We start from the raw sequence: 16,498 nt of genomic DNA, 5'->3' as shown, positions 1-16,498 counted from the left end.
TGTCATTTTTTAATTTGACAATATAAGGGACACACTAGTGTGCTGCGACACACTGGTTGAAAATTACTGCCTTAGAAGACTCTGCTATAAGAATGGAGATAAAAATAGTAGTAAATGTAGTAGTAGTAGGACTTGTAATGTTAGCAACTAGCATTGATGTAATAATGTGCTAAGCACTTAATGAATACCATCTTTAATTCCTAAAAGCCTATGAGATAGTATTTTTTCTGATTCTGTAAGTCAAGGACATTAAGGAAGGACATTAAGGAAGTCACATAGGATAAACACAGTAAGCAGTAGAACAGGGATTGGAGGCCAGGCACATTTGTCTCCAAAATCCATGTTCTCAGCTATTATATTGTTAACGCTTCCTATAGTGACATAACTCAATACTTACCCCCAAAGGTTTACAGATGCCAAGGCGTACAGTGCCCGGTGGCACAGCTTTCAGAAGTTCCACAGCCTCAGCAAGTGTGGCGTTGTCCAAACAGCGCTGATTGACTGAGACCAGGCGGTCCCCAGGTAACAGCTCTCCACTTCTTTCCGCAACACCATCCGCCACCAGGGAACGAATCACAATCACTGATCTTGTGGAATCTAAGGGGTCCTAAAGATCAAACAAGAAAGATGGGTCAGTTCTAAAAACAAATATACACCTTTAAGACAATTGATGTTTACTCATTAATCTCATTCAGTTGTTTACTTCACATGTCTGGCATTCTGGTGATATTCTTCCAAAGAGGACACCATCTATTTAACTATCGTTATAAACAGCCACACAGCTATCAGCTCATATCAAAGTGAAGACATAACCTTAACAATTTCAAAAATTGCATGTCTGAGTACTCCACACATATAAATTTATTTTTTAAACTCTTTGGGGATATATTTTGTTGAATAATCAGAAGTCTAGGGACAACAAGGCAAGATTCTGTGACATCCTCAAGCACAGTCATACTATGGATCAAAGATAAACTCGTCAATTATTGGTCATGGGTAATGAGTAGGCTTCAAGAGAAGTTACTATATGATACTCCGTTCTTAGGCATTCCACCAGTACAGGATCCTCCTATTCAATCACTGATGTTCAAAAGAAGACACGGAAACCACAGTATATTGCACTGTATTTAAAAAGTATGTTTAAAAATAACATAACCTAAAATTATGACACAGTACAATTATTCATATGTAGACATACACAGAAAATGAGTATCCATTCATGAACAAAACCCACGTGCAAATCTGTCACCCATACTTCTTTTCACTAAGCACTGAAGATAATACTGACATAAATACATTTGGTTAATAAAAATCAATTTATAGCCCCACTGTTATTTTTTTATTTTATTTAACGAACACTGATATATAGCACTTACTATGTCAGGCTCTATTCTAAGTGCTTGACAATCATTATTTCAACTAACCCTTACAACAAACTTTAAAATGTGGGTAGATTTACTGTATGTATTTTACGAGGAAGCTGAGGGTCAGAAAGTTAAGGAAACTTGCCAAGATCACCCAGCTGGCTCCTAAGTCCTCACTTTGGACCACCATGCTCTGCTACTTGCCCTGAACCACAATAACAGAAGAAATGGGAAATAAAGGGTTGTGAATGCAAAGACATATTCACATGGAAATCTTCTGGTTCAGGAGAATCTCTTAATGGTGGAGGTATATGATACTATCATTAAACCTCAAACTTAGCAAGGGAGAGGGCAAAGAAATCCCAGTAATAACAGTACTTGCTTTGGTTCGTCTGCTTTGCTCCTATTGTTTCATTACACACAGACTATTCCATAAAGACAATATGTAATAACATGATCTACTACTGCTAGTTTCTATTAAACCCCTCCTCAGAAAGTAGAGGAACTGCGACATTTGTGTTAGAATTATAAGGCTGGAACTAACACAGTTAGAATCTGCCAAGTTCTAGGCTAAGTCTGTTTGAAGTGTCTGATGCTTCCTATGATCTTTTCTGACCTGATTTCCTGTACCTCCGTGTTTCAGATACCAAGGTTCATTTTTAAGTACTACACAGAATTTTAAATAAATATGCCAATATTTGCATCAATAAAGGCTACACAGCAAATTCCTGGAAAAATGCCTTCAAATAACTCATCTTACTTTCCTTAAATAACCTTGTCTTCCCACTCCCAAGTCAAGAGATTCTTCATAAATTCATAACGTGTTCTGATGTGTAACATGACATATTTATGAAGAAGATTAAAAGTACAAACTGTCATGGAACACATTAATAAAGTACCTAGTGTTAAACGATAATTACACCAATATCTTCAAGTAGAGGGAGCTATTGCATAGGAAGAGAACAGAAAAGAACCAAAAAGAAAAAAAAAAAAACACAGTGGTGTATCAGCAGGCAATCAGTGCAGTAATATAAAAGAGCTGTCTATTTTGTCACTGGCAACCATGAATCACAACACACTTCTCATTCTGAAATATGAAACCATTACATTTTAAGTTTGACACACTAATAAATAAGCTGTACAATTATGTCCTTCATTTAGGATGTCAGTTTTTGATGGAAGGCTTTTTTATTGGGGAGGAAGGGAAACTATATAATAGCTTATTCCCCTCGTGAAATGCATAGAAAGCAGCTAGCATTACTTCATATTAATAATTACTCAACTTTCTGAGAGAAGACTGCAATAGCAAAATATACCAACAGCAAGTAAATGATTTTACTATGTTAGTCTGAGTGATCTCTGTAGTTTCATATAGCACCGAATCAAAAACTAGGTGAATTGGTTTTCAAAATGCAACCAGTTGAAATGATAATTAGAAACATGTCAAAGGAAGATGAACCGGGAAATAATAGAAAAGTCATGGTGACCACTTACTTATTTACACAAAGTCCAGTCTTCTTTAGGCCTCAAACTAGTACTAGGTTTGCTTGCTTACTAAAATTTATTCAGGCTTAATCCTCTAGTTATTCTTAACACTAAATTTAATCTACCACCACTTTTCCTGGAGAAGAGAACCCAATGGCAGCTTCTTTGTCATTAAAAAAAGACAAATAACCCCTTCTGAAGATGCCCCATTATATATAATCACTGCTTTGTTTTCTATGATGACTTTTTGGCTGTGCGAATATCCACATCACTGAATGAAGTTGCTTTAATGAGTAACAGTCATTTCCTTTCCCGGTCATCATGTGAAACAGCCACCCTATGTAAAAACAGCAGCTGCTATTTCCTACTGGGGTGTCTACTACTCTTGAGGCTTTGCTGCATTAAAAAATGCTTTTTAAAAAACCAGGTTCAGGTTGTCTCTCCCTAGAAAAGCCTATTTTCTGAAAATACAGTCCATATATCATACCCATGTTATAGTCAACACAACATTATAAAGATATTTCTCACAACCTCTATCCAACTCCTAGACCCTATGCATATTTTTAAGTACTCATCAGTTTTGATTGTCTTTAACATAATTTTAAAATCTCTAACTTTTCTTGTTTTGGTAAATAACACTGCAAGGAACACTGTACTCAAGAATCAAGCTGTTTTAGTCTAAACAGCCAATAGAGGGCACTAAAGACCAATCACAAAACACTAGAAACATCTTTTACTGTCCAAGCCCTTCTTTTCTGAAGGATATTTTCTCCTCTTTATTCAAAGCCTTACTCATATCATTATACACATTCTAACGGTATCCCAATATGAAGCTGTCTCCTACAGCTCTTAAAAATATTATCAAACTGCTACAATCAATTAAGAGCAGCCAACTTTCATCAGAATACTGTACAAAAAAATAGAACTCACCTGAATTCTCACTACTTAGCTGTAAATTCCTAACAGAGCCACCTAACTGCCATCTCACAAGTGAATAAAATTGCTATATCTGCCTAAAGAAAAATGGACATAAATATTTTTGAGGTCTGTCAAAAGTGATGCTAATATTTGATATTTATTATAAATACAGGATGTGTCAATGTTGAGGGAATCCAAGTTGACAAAAAGGCCCAGCACCCCACTTCTCCCTGGGTGGCATTACTATATACCCAGGCATCCACTTCTTGCCCACACCCCTCCAATCAGTTGCTGACTAAGGCATGTCAGTTTGTTCTCTCTCTTCCATCTGATCCTCTCTCTCCATTTCTTTGCCACTACCTTGATTCTGTTTCTTGTCATTCTAGCCTGTTCAATTGTTAGTCTCCCAATAGGTCTACCTGTCTCCAATCTCACTTCCATCAGTCTATTTTCTACAGATATTAGAAATATATATCTTTAAAAATAAAAATGTAATCACAGTTCCTCCTCTGCTTGAAACACTTCAGTGATACAGCATTCAGGATAAAGGCCCAACTTTTTGGCAGAGAAATTCTGTCAGATCTGCAGTTCCGTCCGGTCTCCTTTGCTGCCCCTGCTGTATCACGGTCACTGCCCTTTGCCCCCCAAACTGGCCCAACAGTACAGAACTACTAGAATTCAGGGATTGTGAAATGCTTTGGTGTGCTTCGGAACATCCTATCAACCATCCCACCTGCTAGGCACGTGCTCCCTGCCCCACGCCACTCATCGCTATGTTTGCCACGAGAGTCAGCTCAAGTGTTTCCTCCAATGAGAAGCTTTCCCTGGCTCCCCAAAGACTCCAGCTCTTCCTTACTGGATGTGAGCTCTAAATCTAAAAAAGACCTTCCAGTATAGCATTCGTCACAATATATTTTCCTTACTGTCCCTGATCTCCTCGAGTAAGTTAGGTTCTCCTGCATCTTGCATTTTCCCTATTATAAAACTTTTGACATATTACTGAAATTATTTTAACCACCTTCCCTACTAAAAATAAGCTTCATGAGACCAAGAATATATTTGCTTATTTGTTGCTTTATTTCCAGGGCCTACTATAAATGAATGCCTGCTGCACAGAAGGTACTGAGTAGTTGAAATACCGAATGATAATCTATTCAGTTTCTCTATCCTCGGTGGATTATAAGTACACCAAAGGCATACCATCATATATGACTAATGACAATAACATCAACATCAACTGGGAACATTTCCTGAGCTCTTGCCATGCCAGGCATGTTCCAAGAATCTTGCTTATTTGAACCTATTTAATCCTCATACCTTTATAAGATAGGTACCATTATTATCCCTTCTCTCCAGATGAGAAAATTAAGGCAGAGGAAAATTAAATAACTTAACCAAAGTACACAGTTGATAAATGGCAGAACCAGAATTTAGGCCAGTCAGTTAAGTTCCAGAGTTTAGGTTCTTAGTCACTAAGTGACGCAGCTTCTCTACCTCGATGTATTTGCTAAATGAATGAATGTTGAAAGAAGGCAAACTGTTAGAAGGTATATTTACTATCTTGACTAAGTGTATGAAGTTAAGCTCCTTAAGTATCACTAGAGGTTTCTATTTCAGTACGTGGCTGATGAAAAGTTAGAGAGCACAGCATGTGCATCCTGCTGCATGTACAGGTAAAAGATGCCTTTGATACATTTTCATTGAGTTTTACTTTCTCAAGAATTCATTCATTTGGTGAGCTAAGAACACCTTTACATGAAAAAATACAAACATGTGACAATCCTTATGCTCAAATGGATGAGATTCAAAGTGTGTGAAGGGCCTATAAACTGTATTATATGGGTAGTTGTGTACACTCCCACAGATCAAAGAGATCAGAGTTCACATAAGCTCAAGCAGAGTGCAGGGGCATCATCTGGGGCAGGGTGGAGGTTCAGTTGAAATGTGAGCTCCGTCAGAGACAGCAACCAGAAGACAGTGAGAGCTCTCGCTATAACGCTGCTCCCAGTACTAAAACTACAAATGCAGACAAGTATGGCATGCTCAGTGCAAAGGCACAAAGCAGGGAATGTTACAGAAGGAGGACACAGACGAAATGAACAAGAAGCAAAGTGGTCACATTTAAGAAATTGGCCAATGCATTATAAGTAAGGCTTTTTTTAAAATAAGGTGCACAAAAGACATAGGCCGAGGCTGTTCCGACTTTCAACACTAAAGAAAAAAATCGCAGTGTAACAATGACAACTATATGGATTCAAAATAAAGAATAACTCTGAATTTTTCTTTTAAAATCTATTCTGTACTCAACACCCAAACTTTTAAAAAACATTAAGTAATGTAATAGGAATTTAAAGACAACCACAGGAAGGGAAAGAGATAGGCCATAGTTTATTTCAGGTAAAAATTTTGTGTATATCAAGCAAAATAGAAACAGATTTATGGTGGGGGCGGAAGAGTAGAGGGATTGAGCAAAAAGGAAAAGGACCCGTGGCCATGGACAACCGTGTGAGAACTGCAGGGAGGAGGGAGGGATAAGGGGGCTAAATGGTAATGCAAAAAATACAATGAAATTTTTTTGAAAAATTTGTGTATAAATTGATTTACCTTTGACAAGTTTGACACTTACTGTCAACTAAGTACATTCAAGTATAATTCTGTCGTTAATGTTCTGTGCTGTTGTATAGCTCACCACACCCCAACATACATGTTCCACTGTATTACATGAGTCCTTCACCGAGATGAAATGATTCCAAGGAATAACTAAAAAAACAACTTGGAACAACTATGAAATACAAACTGCTCTACAAATGAACAGATCTCCCAACCAATGAATTCACTGCTGTGGTGTACACCATTACAGAATGAGGCTACTATGCTTCATTCCACAAATATTTATTCATATAAACATGTGAAGCATGCTTGAAAGATAATTTTATAGGATTTATATACCTGTATATTAATTTCTGAATAACATAGGTAAGTAGCTATGTAATATTTTATGAGAATTGTCCGAACTCAATAGTTGTCAACTAAGAGAAAACTAGGAAAGCACCAAGTAGCCAAATATTTGATTCTTAAAGAGCATAATCTTAAATGTAGCTATTATTATTTGAACAAAAAACTATTGAGTTAAAATCTAAATAAATTAACAGCGAAATAAATTTTTATTGATTATGTTGTTACAGTAGTTTCAATTTATTCCCCTTTGCTCCCCTCTGCCAGGTACCCCACTTCTTTCCAGCAATCCCAGCCCCCTTAGTTCATGTCCAAGGGTCGTGCATATAAGTTCTTTGGCTTCACCCTTTCCTATATTATTCTTAACTTCACCCTATTTTGTACCGACCAATTATGCTTAGTCCCTGCACCATTTCCCCAGTTCTCTCCCTCCCCCCTCCCAGCTGATATCCCTCCAAATGATCCCCATACCTATGATTCTGTTCCTATTCTGGTTTGCTTAGGTGGATTTTGTTTTTATTTTTTAGAATCAGTTGTTGATGGTTGTGGGTTTGTTGTCATTTTAGCGTTCATAGTTTTGATCTTCTTTTTCTTAAGTAAGTCCCTTTGACATTTCATATGATAATGGCTTGATGATGATGAACTCCTTTAGCTTCACCTTGTCTGGGAAGCACTTCATCTGCCCTTCCATTCCAAATGATAGCTTTGCTGGATAGAGTAATTTTGGTTGTAGGTTGCCTTTCATCACATTGAATACTGCTTGCCAGTCCTTTCCTGCCTGCAAAGTGTCCTCTGAGAAATCAGCTGAGAGTTCTATAGACACTCCCCTCTAGGCAAATATCAGCCTCTCTCTTGCTGCTGCCAGGACTCTGTCTTTATCTTTCACCTTTGGCATCTCAGTCATGATGCGTCCTGGTGTGGTCCCCTCTGGGTCCAGCTCACCCGGGACCCTCCGTGTTTCCCGGACCTGTATGTCTATCTCCTTCACAAAATTTGAGAAGTTTTCCTCATTTTTATTCAATTCTTGCTTCCTCATTCTGCACTGGTTGACTGTTTTTTCTTCCTTATGTTCCAAATCATTGATTTGAACCCCGGTTTCCTTCTCTTTACCATTGGTTTTGTGTGGATTTTCCTTCATTTCACTTAGCATAGCCTTCACTTCTTCTCTTATGCGTCTGCCGTACTCAAGCATATCTGTCAAGCCTGTGAGCATCTTTATCACCAGAGTTTTGAATTCTGCATCTGTTAGGTTGTCTATCTCCTCATCTGTTAGGTTGGCCATCTCCTTGTCGTTCCAGTTCTCCCACTGGAACCTTGATCCATTTCTCCTTTTCGGCCATAATTCTCTGTCTTCTCATTCTGACAGGCTCCTGTGTTTGCTTGCCTCCACATTCGAAGTAGAGCTGTTTCTCCTATTATGTTGTAAGGGACGGAGCCTTAGGGATTCGTCAGTATAGGGGGACCTGTTTCACCACATTGTGGTGTTGTATGTGGGTGAGGGGTCTGAGAGGGAACAATGCCACCTACCCAGCACTTGCCCTTTTTCCAGGCACCTCTCCCACTTCCTCACTGGACTGGCGCCCATCTAGCTACTGCCCTGGCCATCTTTCCCAGAGTGGGTGGGCCTGCGGATGTTCTAGGACTGTGGGGGCTCTTTAAACAAGCAGACTCTGCTGAGAGACAGGTAGTTTCTGCCTCCACCCCAACCATCACAGGTCTACACAGTCAGAAGCAATGAGGCTTGATTTTCCCTGGTGCTGTGACTGTGGGCTTCGAGGTGTGGGAGCTGGGAATACTCCCTAGGTGTCCCTCCTGACTTTTTAAAACCTGTGACTGCTTTCTGCCAGCCCACTGCTGCTGCCACCACCACACCGGTCCTCTCTGCTCTGGCTCCACCCCTCCCACTAGTCTGGGTGAGTTTTTCTTCTTTATATCTTTGTTTGCTGGACTTCCATGCAGTCTGATTTTCTGGAACTTCTGGTTGTTTCTAGTTTTGAGGTAGTTGTATTCCTTCTTACTTGTGGAGGGAGACACAGTGTGTCTGTCTATGCCTCTATCTTGGCCATAAGTCATGAAACAAGTTTTTAAAATAAGATCTCAAATGAAGAATGCATGTAGAAAGAAACCACTAAGTTTAAAAGGGAGACAGCTAACTATTTCATTCTGGATATAGGCAGAAAAAGGAATTGGATACAAAGAAAGGCAAAGGAAATGTTTCTTTAAAACACACATACACACACAGAGAAATACATCTTAAGGGAAAAACAGTGATCTTCAGATGCTCTGCTGTGTAGCTTGCATAAATTAAAATTTCCATTGTTAGCAATGTCAGTCAGGAAATAGGAATCCATTTTTTTTTTTAAGGAGAAAATATACATGGGAGAGACAAGAAGACAGACATTCTATACACCAGTGATAGGACGGGTGTGGATCAGAAGTCAAGGGAGAAGCTTTGAGCCCCAGCTTGGTGCCAGCCTGGCTGTGCACAGTTTCACAAGTTCATTCCCTGAGTCAGTTTTCTCAACTGTAAAATGAGAAAGTTGGATACATGACAGTTATAATTCATTCCACTAACTCCAAAATCTTATAATTAAATTTGACAGAGTATCTTGAGTCAAATTTGTAATTAATTTCTACCAAAACATTCATAAAACCACTATAAAAAGTAGAGAATGATAAAAGTTAATTCAAAACACAGCATCAACAATGAAAAGGATATGGTCACAAATATGATATAATTTTAGCGGTATCTTCTAAGAGCTCCACAAAAGGCCACTGACTACACAAGACCTGACTTCCTGACTATTCCACCACTAAAACAAAAGATACAACAAAATACATATGTCACATGAACATTTTTTTTTAATGAGTCTTAAAACATTTTTCGTCCTTTGCCATTTTTAGATAGCTACAAACGACATGTCAGGGATTATTAGTCGAATTAAAATCACTAGAATCGTTCTGGTTTAAGTTAGTGGGATGAAATTAATTATATTACAAGAGCTTCTGATTTAACCAATGAACTAAATATTTATTTCTAGGAAAGAGAAATAAATGTGTTTATAGCAAATGCAAGGCAATAACTAAATGATTCTAATAAATAATGAGCAAGGTATCTTATCAGAATCCAACCTCATTTTTTAACTCTTTTATAATATAGCCAAGTATTACACTAATCATACCAATAACCACAACATCATCATGTTCAAAATAAGTACCCACAAAATACATTCAGTGCACTCAAGATAGATTAAACTGATATGGTTCCTGGCTCCTTGTGTCTTATTACTTCCTAAATACTATTAGGCATTAAGAATAGATTTTTCCACTCATCACACATAGAACTAAATTGTCCCTGAGTAGCACAGTGAGCACAGCATGTCAGGCAATTAAAAGGGCGGTGGACAGAGAAGCTTGCTAGAAGATCAAAATATATTCTAAAGAGGAAAAAACATAAGCTTGCAGATAATTTTATTCTGTATAGCTTAGTACTTTAAAAATCTATTTTAAGCACCATAATAATCAAAATGGTTCAAGCAGAAGTCCCATGAAAATGACTTCTTGAAGACTATTGCTTTCTCTTATCCCCTTCCAGTGTCCTATTAGATACTTTCCTTGGACATTAAATATGTTCCTTGGATATTTAATCTCCTGAAAAATTATGTGGTGCTCTAATTGTTTACATGTTTACCATTCACCCCTGGCCTAGAACTTTCACTCGTTGTAAGAAAAATATAACAAACCACACAATGGTCCTTTATCTCTTAAGTCCCATCATCTGGCTGAAACGGCTGGGGTTCCACCAGGCAAACAGTAGTACACAAGAACAAAGTCATACCCTCTATTAAAATTACATCAGTTGAAATTTGAATACGCTTAATATGATGGAACTATACACTTAAAAATGGTTATGATGGTAAATTCTGTCATCTGTATTTTACCCAAAACTCTTAAAGTAGAAAATAAATTAATAAATAAGAAATATCCCAATATTTTCCAGAAAAGAACTACATTAGTTGAAAGTTATGATAATGCAGAGAAGTATAGACACATAAAATTTTAAAAGCTTTTTAAATATTAGTTTTGAAATCATTTTAATATTCTAAACAAGTCACTCTCAACTTAACCCAAATACTAGGTGAGTGCTATTGTTCAAGTTGTTTAATCTCTAAGACTCGGAGTTCTCCTTTGTTGAGTAGAAATAATAACAGGACAGATTTTATAGCGCTGCTAAAGCATTCAATGAGATAAGGCATGGAAAGAGCTTAGTAAACTCATAGAAATCACTGCATAAGTGCTTTTACTATTATTACTAGGAAGATGATGATGAAGTTAGTAGGATAAATGGGCTTGAGAGGTTAACATTTCCTATCTCATTTACTACCTTCTAAATATAGCTGAGCATGTGTGACATAGATCAACAGTGCTATCAATTGCCACACCATTCACGATATTACACGTTTAAGACATGAAAACAAAGGGCTGACTCTATACTCCAGATACACAGACCTCTTCACCTGAAGAGAGCCTCAGAGCAGCATGGTGTCCTTAGTCCTCATCCTCCCTTAAAGCAGACAATGGAAGACAGGAGCCACCTCTGATATCCAGTGCCACATTAAGGATACAGGATGCCTTTCATTCCTTAGAAAAGATTCTGCAACTTTTTCTTTTAATCGTTGAAAGGGCAACCAATACTCTTGTTATGTAGAACACAACATGTAGAATAAAACTTTGACAACTTCAAACTGTGCAGGAAAAAGGCCAAGGAGTCCTGCTGCAAAATCTAAGGTAGAACACACACAGTTTCTACTCTGTAGCAGTGAAAAAGCCATCAGGTCTCTAAAGAGCTTTGTCCAGGGGACAGGAGTAAAGGCAAGGGACTGTAAGGATTCAGGAACACTCTGAAGTAAATCCTTTGGAACTGTAATAAGTATGTTTCTCTAGAAAGACAACTGAAAACTTTTATCATCTTTCAGTTGAGCCATAATTATAAAGAATTAGTGTTGTTTCTGGTCTAAAGGCTATACTTTCATACTACTCGACCACAGACTTAGGAGCACAGCGCCACTACTAATTAGATGATCCTGAGCAAATTCTTTAACCTCTTCTCATCAGTTTCCTTATCCATAAGGATAATTATATCACACCCCTGCCCCTCATGACACACATACACACAGGCTTTCGACAATGCCTGACATAGTAAATGGTACATAATAACTGGCTATTATTACCATGTGAAATGGCAGTCATGCTTTCCAAATAAAATGTTAGGCCTTAGGTACCAGAAAGAGGCAGCACCATGTCCTGGTCCTCATGGGGAAGAGTGTGGTTTCTCTGAAACACTGCCTGGCTCCAGTGACGCCCACAGGCAGAGAAGGGCAATACAGATCACCAAGCCATGGAAAAATGACTCTTAATATCTGTGTGTGGACTTGATTCAGTCTTTCTGCCATACTCCTGGAAGGGCTATGACTTTCATTTACTAGCATGGTTTTCATCACTGACATCAGAATCAAGTGGGAACTTCCGAAGCACAACCACACCTAGAGGTGTGGGAGGCAGGGAATGAAACCCTTCCAGAGAACTAGTTTCTTCTTTAGACCAATTATTTTAAAAAACATTTGTTCTATTTTTTTTAAGTAACTAATTTATTGTTTTGGGTGTTTTATTTTTAATTACATGGGAGACACAAGTGATAGGCAAACTGATATCCACTAATTTTCTGGAATATCTTGAGCATTTCACAGGAGATATGCAATTATTAGGTATTACAGTAAATCTGAGCATCTTTATGCCCACATTTTAGCTCTCCATGGTTGTTTTATAAACATTAGTATGTACTGTTTGGCCATTTCTGAAACACTCACTAAAAGGAACACAACAGATATATCATTTTCAGTATTTCCTCCTCCTCCTTCTCAGCAAAGCCTTCTAGTGTGAAGCAGAAACAGTCCTGAAGAAACATTGTTAAAAGGGGAGCTACCTTATGAAAAAGCACCATCCAGCTGATAAGAACTTGCTGCCTGCCCTCTATTTTCTCTCTTCCCGATTAGACACAATGGGATTTTTCACCAAATTCGTATTCCAGGGGAGCCATGAAATTCCCGCAAAGTTCAACATCAGGCCTGACTTAAGATCTCTGAGGCTTCCTGCTAACTTTACCCCCCTGCAGCTGCCTCGCGCAGGCAAGCTTTTGATCTGTGAGATCTGGATTTCAAGCTGATATACACAGAGCCTCTTTGATCTCTTATTAAGTGGCTTCTGGTCTCCTGATGCCTTAAGTCTTGCTGCAGTGAAGTTTTTGGAAGTCAGTCATCATCCAGAGCACACTACAAACTCCACACACCAGGAGTGGGCTCCCTTCATTTACCTACTTCGCAGGCTTAAAAAGCAATCTTTAAGCCATGAGAGAATTTCCCCAGTAGCCATAATCAATCCACTCCATGAACACATTACTAAGAATTATTTTTCAAATGAAGCAGCTTAAAATGATTTAAAGGATACAGAACTTTCCCATAAAGGGAAAGGAAGCAAATCCTCTGTGAAAAGAAATCTTTGGTCCAGTTGGCACTGGGGCTTACAGTACTTTGATGTTAATAAAAATAAATGTGGATAGGAATCAGGAATGGGCAAAGAGTAGCCTTTAGCAGTTCCTCTAAGTTCTGTTAAGCAAAAGTGACCTTTAAATGCAGCTGTATGATTTGTTCAACAGTAAGCTATATATTTGCAAGAACATGGACACTACCATTAGTAACAGACTGACTATATTTTGCTTAGTACTAATATCTTTTTTTTTAAGATTTTATTTATTTTTAGAGAGAGGGGAAGGGAGGAAGAAAGAGGGAGAGAAACATTCATGTGTGATCAGTTCCTCTTGCAAGACCCCAACTGGGGACCCAGCACACAACCCCAGGCATGGGCCCTGACTGCGAATCCAACCGGTGATCATTCGGTTCACAGGCCGGCACTCAATCTACTGGCCACAGTAGCCAGGGCATGCTTAGTACTGATATCTTACACTACATAGGTGACTTGGACCCAAAGAGCTCCATAAAAAAAAAGACATAGACAACAACAAAAGGGAAAAAAAGATACTGGTGGCCATTTTATGAGATCCTGTGAGTATTAAAATGAAACTATATAATAACTTGCTATCTTCTACATGTTAGATTCTGGACATAGTACAGGTTTGTATCAGACTGTTTAATAATACTAATATATGTGCAGTTGACCCTTGAACAACATGGGTTTGATCATGTGGGTCCACTTATACATGGGTTCTTTTCCAATAAATACTGTGAATGTATTCCTGTGATTTCCTTCTTTTTTTTTTTTCTCATTCACATTTTTTTATTAATTATGTTGTTACAGTAGTTTCAATTTTTTTCCCCGTTGCTCCCCTCTGCCAGGTACCCCCCTTCCCTCCAGCAATCCCACCCCCCTTTAGTTCATGTCCATGGGTCATGCATATAAGTTCTTTGGCTTCACCCTTTCCTATATTATTCTTAACATCTCCCTGTCTATTTTGTACCAACCAATTATGCTTCTTAGTCCCTGCACCATTTCCCCATTTCTCCCTCTTCCCCCTCCCAGCTGATATCCCTCCAAATGATCCCCATACCTATGATTCTGTCCTTATTCTGGTTTGCTTAGTTGGATTTTGTTTTTATTTTTTAGAATCAGTTGTTGATAGTTGTGAGTTTGTTGTCATTTTAGTGTTCATAGTTTTGATCTTCTTTTTCTTAAGTAAGTCCCTTTGACATTTCATATAATAATGGCTTGGTGTTGATGAACTCCTTTAGCTTCACCTTGTCTGGGAAGCACTTCATCTGCCCTTCCATTCCAAATGATAGCTTTGCTAGATAGAGTAATTTTGGTTGTAGGTTGCTTTTCATCACATTGAATACTGCTTGCCAGTCCTTTCCTGCCTGCAAAGTGTCCTCTGAGAAATCAGCTGATAGTTCTACAGACACTCCCCTGTAGGCAAATATCAGCCTCTCTCTTGCTGCTGCCAGGACTCTGTCTTTATCTTTCACCTTTGGCATCTCAGTCATGATGCGTCCTGGTGTGGTCCCCTCTGGGTCCGGCTCGCCTGGGACCCTCCGTACTTCCCGGGACTGTATGTCCATCTCCTTTACAAAATTTGGGAAATTTTCCTCTTTTTTTTCAATTCCTGCTTCCACATTCTGCACTGGTTGACTGTTTTTTTCTTCCTTATGTTCCAAATCATTGACTTGAACTCTGGTTTCTTTCTCTTTACCATTGGTTTTGTGTGGATTTTCCTACGTTTCACTTAGCATAGCCTTCACTTCTTCTCTTATGCACTTGCGATATTCAAACATATCTGTCAAGCCCGTGAGCATCTTCATCACCAGTGTTTTGAATTCGGCATCTGTTAGGTTGTCTATCTCCTCATCTGTTAGGTTGGCTATCTCCTCATCGCTTAGTTCTCCTACTGGAACCTTGATCTGTTTCCCCTTTTGGGCCATACTTCTCTGTCTTCTCATTCTGACAGGCTCCTGTGTTTGTTTGCCTCCGCGTCCCAGGTAGAGCTGTCACTCCTGTCATGTTGTAAGGGGCAGAGCCTTAGGGATACGTCAGTACAGGGTGACCTGTTTCATCACGTTGTGGTACTGTATGCAGGGGGAGGGGTCTGAGAGGGAACAATGCTGCCTGCCCAGCACTCGCCCCGTTTCCAGGCACCTCTCCCACTTCCTCAATGGACTGGCGCCCCTCTAGCTGCTGCCTTGGCTGTTGTCCCCAGAGTGAGTGGGCCTGCGGATGTTCTAGGACCATGGGGGCCCTTTACACAAGTGGACTCTGCTGAGAGACCAGCAGTTTCTGCCTCCACTCCAACCCTCACTGGTCTGCATAGTCAGAAGCAATGAGGCTTGATTTTCCCTGGTGCTGGGACCGTGGGCTTCGAGGTCTGGTGAGGAGCTGAGAATGCTCCCCAGTTGTCCCTCCTGACTTTTTAAAACCTGTGACTGTGCTTTCTGTTGGCCCGCCACCACACCGGTCCTCTCTGCCCCAGCTCTGTCCCTCCTACCTGTCTGGATGAGTATTTCTTCTTTATATCTTTGTGTGCTGGATTTCTATGCAGTTTTATTTTCTGGAACTTCTGGTTGTTTCTAGTTTTGAGGTAGTTGTATTTTTTCTTAGTTGTGGAGGGAGATGCAGCATGTCTGTCTATGCCTTCATCTTGGCCAGAAGTCCCCGATTTTCTTAATAAATTTTCTTTTCTCTAGCTTACTTTATTCAACAAATACAGTATATAATACATTAACATACAAAATATGTGTTAACTGATTATGTTATCGGTAAGGCTTTCAGTCAACAGTAGACTATTAGTAGTTATGTTTGTGGGGAGTCAAAAGTTATAAATGTATTTTCGACTGTGCAGGGTCGATGTACATAACCCCCAGATTACTCAAGGGTCAATGGTAGTACAATGTGTTAAAATTATATTAATACCTACCAAATTCTATATCCTGAATTCTCTAATCAGCTAATATGAATGTAAAGATTGAGATTCTGCAAGTTACTGAATACAATATACTATGGTAGCATTCATGCAAATTCACCCAGCATTCAACTCTGGCAGCAAAACTTAAAATATCTAATTTCTTCCACTTTCATTTTTTTAATCCTCATATATTTTCTTAAATTGATTTTAGAGAAAGAGGAAGGGAGAAAGAGAGGAAGAAAAAGAAAGAGAGAGAGAGAGAGATGAGAGAGAACCATCAATCAGTTGCCTTCTGTACATGCCTGACTGG

At 38.9% G+C, this 16,498-nt stretch overlaps 1 protein-coding gene across 1 annotated transcript in view; it reads right to left on the bottom strand.

The window, feature by feature from the left end:
• PATJ (PATJ crumbs cell polarity complex component) overlaps nucleotides 1-16,498 on the bottom strand; it is a 319,938-nt gene that overhangs the window by 226,269 nt on the left and 77,171 nt on the right. Inside the window, exon 18 of the mRNA XM_090269550.1 lies at nucleotides 398-607. Coding sequence (XP_090125676.1) covers nucleotides 398-607 — 210 coding nt within the window. The remainder of the gene's footprint in view (nucleotides 1-397; nucleotides 608-16,498) is intronic.

The sequence above is a fragment of the Furipterus horrens genome, unplaced genomic scaffold, assembly GCF_987537825.1.
Source record: "Furipterus horrens unplaced genomic scaffold, mFurHor1.1.pri manual_scaffold_3, whole genome shotgun sequence".
NCBI classification, from domain to species: domain Eukaryota; kingdom Metazoa; phylum Chordata; class Mammalia; order Chiroptera; family Furipteridae; genus Furipterus; species Furipterus horrens.
Note: the sequence above shows the minus strand (reverse complement) of the source record. Positions and strands in the feature narration are given on the sequence as shown.